The sequence below is a fragment of the Haliotis asinina genome, chromosome 11 (assembly GCF_037392515.1).
Source record: "Haliotis asinina isolate JCU_RB_2024 chromosome 11, JCU_Hal_asi_v2, whole genome shotgun sequence".
Classification (NCBI taxonomy): Eukaryota; Metazoa; Mollusca; class Gastropoda; order Lepetellida; family Haliotidae; genus Haliotis; species Haliotis asinina.
The window spans coordinates 40,854,609-40,862,414 of NC_090290.1; the positions used below are offsets into that span (position 1 = coordinate 40,854,609).

General features: G+C 39.7%; 1 protein-coding gene across 1 annotated transcript; it reads left to right on the top strand.

The window, feature by feature from the left end:
* Window positions 1-3,445: 3,445 nt before the first annotated feature.
* On the top strand, window positions 3,446-7,421 carry LOC137255961 (uncharacterized). Its single transcript, XM_067793574.1, has 2 exons — window positions 3,446-3,518; window positions 7,069-7,421. Exons 1-2 carry the CDS (start codon window positions 3,446-3,448, stop codon window positions 7,419-7,421), a joined length of 426 nt encoding a protein of 141 aa, XP_067649675.1.
* The last annotated feature ends 385 nt before the right edge of the window (window positions 7,422-7,806 follow it).

Consider the following 7,806-nt stretch of genomic DNA (forward strand, 5'->3'; position numbering starts at 1 on the left):
ATGAGCAGTGTTTTGACAACGTTTTTGATAACGAATAACGGTCGAATCAAACTTTTAAGAACGAAGTTTCCCTTGCTCGCGAGTTAGTACACGTGTTGTGGATGCATGTGTCTAAAAGGGACTTGCTCTGTTCCCGCCTACATTACGGACGTCAACAAACTGGTCCTATTTCTCTGCGCCTACATACCGCGACACGTCGACACTGCAAATGAAATGTATACAAACTAATTAACCTTTGAGTTTCAGGAATCAGGCGTATCATGTGCTCACAAAGGTCAGAAAATGTATAATGTTATAACTTACCAATACAGAATGGATACTTTATCTTATCTAATTTATATTTAAGATGGATCCTGATATCCAGGAGAAAATATACCTGCTGTATTACTTGAGCACACGGCTATGTCTGAAAATTTAGTGCAAGATGAAGAGAGATGGTTACAACTGATTAATTAGGTTTCTAACGAGATTTGTAAGATTTAAAGCTATGGCAATATTTCATGTAACTGTACCTTTAATATACCAAGTATAATTTTAATACACTGTATTTGTTCATAAAAGAAGACACTTGAAGATTAAAATTAAATTCAGTTATCTCCGGTAAATTGACACTTATAGAGAGTCAAATAACATTTCCTCTTTAATACCAAATGTCTTGCTCTTCATACAGTGTGATCACTGAGGGTTATAATTATGGTAAATTAGTTTTTATTTTCAATATGCTTGTTTTACTGACCTTTAGAAAAGTTAGATCATGCTCCACTGTGTGGCTGTATCAACGGGTATGAGCACATTTTACCGCTGATACCACGTACAAAATGAGAGTAGACACATAAAGTTTAAAAGCGGTAACTGAAAATAGGTAACTATGCTTAATTCTTTAAATCGATTTGGAGTTATCGAACACATCTTCTGTAGGTGTAGCAGACATCTTTATTGAATATTCCATTTGTATATTTAGAATATGTTACTCACCAATTTCACACATCTAAGAAGTCTCGAATATCCGTTTAACATACCTAAAATATCGAGTATCAGTTTGACGCATCTAAAATATCTGGAATATCCGTTCAACACAGCAGGATTATATCAAGCATCATTTTAAAGTCTCTATAAGATCTTGTTGATCAGTTTTCGGATACGGAAGATAAACATTTATGGCGTGAATATAAGACAACATTGGCACCAAAAATGTTTCCCATCGCAAAGATAAAAGAAAATTCTGTAGCATTTTAATATTTGTATGTTTTCATTGCATGCTGTATCGATTCAGATTTTCCATTTCTTGAGTCCTTTTCGATTCCAAAATTTCTTTTTCTAAACCTTTCTCGCGAGAGTGCTTGAAGAGACTCTTTGTGGTTTCGCATTTATCATTTTTGTCGTAATGTCTTAACTCAGTTGGCAGAATGAAAAGATAAATCCCCCACTTAAATGTGTGCCATCAATTCATGTTTTAACTTGTTGTCTTTTAACACATGGCTGTATTATGTATATGCGCATTTATATATGTGTTTTCAACAGCGGATATATCCTTTTCAAATGGACAAACAGAATATTTAGATGACATGAGATATAGGGTAGGACCTCAAACAGCGAAATATATCCGTGGAAGCTGTCTAAACCAGCACTCATCGGGACTGAAGAAATAATCCGGTTAAGACAGTGTGCCGGATGGTACAGCTGATGATAGATATACAAGCCACCGACGGGGCGGAGATTTAATACCGGCATTGACAACTTGCCGGATCGAACAGATGCTGGTTTTGACAGCTTCCATTGAATCACATTCGCACCAGATACATTAAGACAGATGTTAGGAGTTCCTTGAGTTCCTTTCATTCTTTGCCATCTCGTTTACACATCCATTTATTACAGAAAAAACCCATATGGGTAATGGAAAGAGAGAATCATTTATCTTAAGGCTGTACATCAAGTGAAACACGTGAAATATTGAGACATGCTAATAAATAGTACATTTGCACTCACAGATCGTTATATCAAGTGATAAATGGCATAACACATCTACAATAAAGAATGTATGATTTACCCATGCAAACAATTCTTTGTATGTCCCAATATTTATAAAAAAAGATCTGGTCAGTAACTTGTTTGATTGCACAGAGCTTTCCACGGATTAAACGCTTGGAACTCAGTCGTTAAACTCGATAGCTATGTAAATCTTAGGCCTGTAATAGGTCATATCAAAGCATGCATGGCTACCTATTGTCTGGTTCAGAATCAATAACTTTTAAACTGCCGACATATCACTGATTTTTGTCTTCTGAGCGTACCGCGGAACGAAGGAACGAACGAAGAAACGAATGAAGGGCATACCTCCGCTTGCGATGGTTGAGGTCTTATACCGTAGCTCATAGAAATGCTATTTGTCTCCCAGACCAGGACCTCTGCACCAGGTGAGGCCATTGAAACTCATCCTCGACCGTCTGGGGAAGAATATCTCCCTATCGAGATATGTACCATGTGTCCACTCACAACCTCAGGTTAGGATGTGACGTCACTTCTCAAGCCCGTTAATGGAATGCTTTGGACGAATATTACTGGCCATGTGTTCGAGTTTTCCACGAAGCGACGCTGGAGAACGATTCCTAGGGATTAGTCTAAATGAATACATTAGATTCAGATTATTATTTGTTCAAGAATTCAGACGTATAAAAACACACATGTACGTCATGAAATCTCAGACAAATAGCCTGTCTAAGAGGATGTGTCATATCTGGAATCATACTCACCAGGTGCATTGAAGCCAGCTAGGAAACAACTATTAAGAACTATCCTGTGGTTCATATTGCGAAACAAAGTCCAGATTCCAGAATCTTTTGATTTTGAGTAAGTGGGCGAATTTAGTTTTGCGCCGCTGTTAGCAATATTCCAGTAATATCACGGCGGGGAAACCAGAAATTTGCCTTCACACATTGTACCCATGTGGGAATCGAACCCGACTTGTTGTGTGACGAGCTAACGCCTTGCCCAATGCCCGTTGATGTTCAGTCTCAGAAGTGTAATGGTGAGTTAAACGTAAAGAAATTCTAGAATCTGTACACTTTTTTTATAAAGTGCAATCATTTTGCATGAGGTGCCTTCCTTAAAAATGAAGCGTTTTACAAAAACAGAGACTGGCGCATTATGTCTTCTTAACAAATAGGCAATGTGGACAACGAACAGGTCATATCCCAGCGCTGTATCATTCTCTACGTTTTGTTGAGTACAACGTTCACAACTGGGAGTTAGATTGTTGGCTTGGGAGTTGATAGATTGCCTTCTGCCAGCTGATTACCGCCATTTGTATGGCAGTCCATTGATGACGTATGGCGCTTGTCTTTCCGAGAACCCGGATGACGAATCTTTTCTGTCAGCTTCAGGTCGAAGTGACACGCGACATTTTTTGCGAGGTCGCAGAGTGTACACACGTTAACCTTTGCCTCGAATGTCAAATAAACGACTCCAGCCATCTCAGACTTCCATGTTTGACCACCGGAAATCCCAAGGGACGCTGACATGTAAGTTGCTCGAAAACATTCATAAGGACAATTTATTCCTGTCGTTCTTAACAGGGGCGAGTACAGCTCTATTAGAAAGTGGGGTGCACACTATTGAAAAAAGGATGATGGTGGTGGTGTGTGTGTGTGGTGTGGTGGGTGGGGTGGGGGTTGGGGGAGCTGGATACTTTATTTCATTGGAGGGGGTACCCCTGCATATTAAATGTACATTTAACATGAGGTATGCTGTTTGTAATTTTGGTTTTTGATGGGGATGGGGAGTAAGGGCGGAACTCTTACCCCGAGGCCATGGGACACTGGATACTGTGGTTAGAAGACTGACTCTGAAGTCTGGTTCAGTTCCTTTCCCTCGCCACAATGTATATTTTCTTAGTATTTTCTATGTTTTCTGTGCAGAGGAGTAGCCTAGTAGTTAAATCGCCCGCTTGTCACGCCGAAGACCCTGGTTCGATTACCCATATGAGTACAATGTGTTAAGACCATTTGTGGTGTCACCGATGTGATATTGCTGGAATATTGCTGAAAGCGGCGTAAAACTAACGTCATTCACTTACTTTAATTTCTGTTACAAATATGAACATAAAGTGACATAATGTTGTTTCAAGCCGCAATTAGCACTATTCCAGCTATATCGCTATCGGCATTAAATAATCGTATCTCATCCTGACAAACAGTTTTAGATTTTATGAACGCCAGCCTGCTGTAGTGGACTTAGGACACGTGATCAACCACATCACATAATCTGACGACTTCTCTAAATTTTCGTCACCTACAACAGACGGAAATACAGAAGCGTTAGTTAAGGGGTGATTCTTAATCATTAAATACAACAGACATGTATAATCTTTATCATATGCATCCATTAACCAATCTCATATCACCTTATGTTTTGTGTTAGTTGACGTTGCACTCAGAGATATTCCGTGTATATGGCTGCGGCCCGTATGTAATTAAGTCTGGCTCAGACAATCCAGTGATGAACAGCATGAGCATCGATCTACCCAGTGGGGACACGATGACATGAAGTTGTGTCATCCATGTCAACAAGTCGGACCACCGATCCCGCTAGTCGTCTCTCACGACATGCATGGTTTCCTTAAGATCACTTCTCAGATGGATCTTCACGGGTGCAAGCATTATGCCAAATAGTTTCCAAATTTTGCTACCCAGTCGGACTAGCTATGCTTGAAAGGTACAAGCCGACATAATAATTTACTAGCCTAAACTTTAAATGCAAAATGATTACAAAAAGCTGAAATATCATTTTTCAGACATTAATGTTACACGATTTACACGTGCATAATAACTTCATACCGAAACATTAACCTATTCAGACAGTGACCTACTTCTCAGTCGATTCGAATTTTCTAGTGTGAAAGTGAAAATAGACACCACAAACGACTATGGTTAAACTAAATTCCAATTCCTTACTCCGTAAGAAAATGGTATTTAAAAATCAATTTTATTTTTAAACTTTAATAACACCGTATTTCTATAATTTATGTCGAGATTCAGGCAGCATACTTTAACTAAGGAATCACAGACTGCTCCTTTTGATGAGATCGCAAAATGATTCACAATGCGTCTGCTTCACTGGTTAAACCTGTAATGTATTTTTGCGCATATTCAGCGTACGTCTGTGACGCACAGTGAGGTTGATGTAATATCATTTCCTTACCAGACCGACAAACTCTTCTATCGACACAGCCTAGTTTTGAGATTTCCACTATTTCGAGATTTCCTTTTGTCAGGGCTCGCTATAGCACGATGTATGACATGTTTGGAATGAATAGAAGGAGCGTGGTGTTGCAATAGCCAAGAGTGTAGACTTATCAAATCATACTGATTCATCCAGTTAAATGAAAGTAAAAAAAATCTGGACTGGTTATCGCACAAGTTGCGCAATAGGACGAAACCCAGTAAACAGGAAAAGAAGACTGTTCTGTAATCAATGTTTTGACAAGAACCAGTGGGTGAGAGTGATATATTCAGAAAATGACTTAATGAAAATGCACTAGCGAGTCGAGCCAGTGGCCTGGAGATTTGCTGGCCCGACTAGAGTTACCGGGCCAATGACTATTTCACACACTGGGTGAAACCATCTACTAGACGGGACGTCGCACAACGTTAGTATGAACCATTGCGTGCATGTTCCAAACAGTTTCAGCATGTCAGTACAACAAAAAAAGGTTCATTTTATGGGATAATAAGATCATTAACATTTACTTACCCTCAGTTAACAAATTAAAACTTTAACATCTTTGAATGCATGCATTCATAAGTGTTTTTCTTCCATTCCACAATAAAATGGACATGACGGTAAACGTGTGGTTCATCTCCTGCAATCTCTTTACAATCAGGCATTAGGTAGCTAATTTCTTAGAAGAAAAGAAAAAAAACCGATATGGTGTATTTTATGCTTAGTTCTACGCACAGATCATCGAATTATTACGACAAGCAAAATAATGCTATACATATGAACTGAACCTCGTCCTTTAAGAAGAACATGCTGGAATAAGGAAAGGCAAATAGTATCTGCTTGTGGCGTACATGTGCTTGGCATATACTGAACAGTAAAAGAAACGCAAGTTTCGAAAAGAAAGCTCATAAAAATAAACCTTTATGTTAATGTCTTGTATTTACAACTTGACAAAAAACAGTGTTGCAATTCTTTTGATGTTCAGTATAGTTCAACAATCAAACTCACATTCGTTCCTGTCGTATTGTTGTTGATGACGACGTTGATGACGACGTATCGCCATCCACGCTCATGCTTGTCTAATGACATGAATGTCCTCCCTCAAAGCACCATCCCTCAAAGGATAGAGGGAAGATTTCCGAATGTAGAACCTGCTTCCAACTTTTAACCTAACCCTACTCATAAATATTATTACCCAACTCTTTCTCGTCGTATTTAGGTATTACATTGAAGGGTTTAATGCTTCTATCCTGGCGTTATCGCTTAACTCGAGACAGGAGTTACGGCCAAATGTTCCAGCAACACAAATACTGGCGGTCCCCTTTCAATAAATGCAGTAAGGGAGTGGGAGGCTCAAGCTGAATTTTAGTTTGAATTAACTAAATCTTGATTTTCTATCGAATGTTCCTTCCGATTATTTTCGAAACCGTCTTAATGATTTCCCGTGGGAGAAGTGATACTGTTCTCAAAGCATGACACAGCATTCTGTCTACTTGAAAATGACAAATGTCACTTTCTGAAGGTGATGCATGTACATGACATTCAAATGTACTGTCTCTATTGATACTGAGAAAAGCGTTTTCATCATTTGTTTCATCGTCTGTTGAACATAGTGACCAATAAACATTCATTTCTGGACTGACTGCAAATGAGAAAATTCAAGGCGAAAAAAATACTTACAGCATTGCAATTATGGGACTCGATAGACTGTCGCCATGTCAATAATGTTTTGCAAAGACTATCGCTGTACCAATAGTTGTTTCCCTTCAATAGTCACCCCTACGGTAGTAATACGGACTAATGACCTATGAACGAATTCACATAAGTATCCTAAATGTATATTTTTGACAGATGATGGAGAAACCGAAGTCCTATCACCAGTGGAAGAGTTGATGCAGCACCACAGCAAGAACATGACCCTTTTCAAGAAATGTCGCACTCAAATGATTGTCCTTTACAGACGGTTGATGGAGATTCAAGACCGGCTCCAGCATGCTCGGGACAACCGGAAGGAGCAGTGGGTGTACACACACTACTTGCGCATGCTCATTGTGGAAGGACTCATTATGGCGTTCCAAGCCCTGGCTTCCAAAACGTTCGACAGACTTCTGGAACTGGAAGTGAGGATGGGTATGGAGGAGGACTCTGAAATGGACGTGTCTGATTCTGAAGACGACCTGGACGACGCCTGGGTACAGTTGTAGGTCCACACCTAGCTACCGATTGTTCAACTGTACTGAGGATTATTGCTTTGAACATGGATCCGTTAGACCGACTGCACAGATATTTAAACCAGGGGGTGCATTCCCACTGCTCAATCATGCTGCGTCTGCTCAATCCCATGGAAACAGGACCCATATGTAGTGCAGGTAGTGTCGCTTAACACTCACAGTGGACAATGACTTCACTGAAAGTGTGTGTGGAAAGCCAAGACTTGAAGTGGTAAAACTTATTCTGGTACCTCTTTTCAGAGTATTTTGTGTCTCTTTTTGGATATCACTGTTCAATCTCCCCATCTTCCACACAACACAGCCCACAACCCAACCCCCTACCCACATCCCCTAAACACCCCTTCCCTACATACTGAAA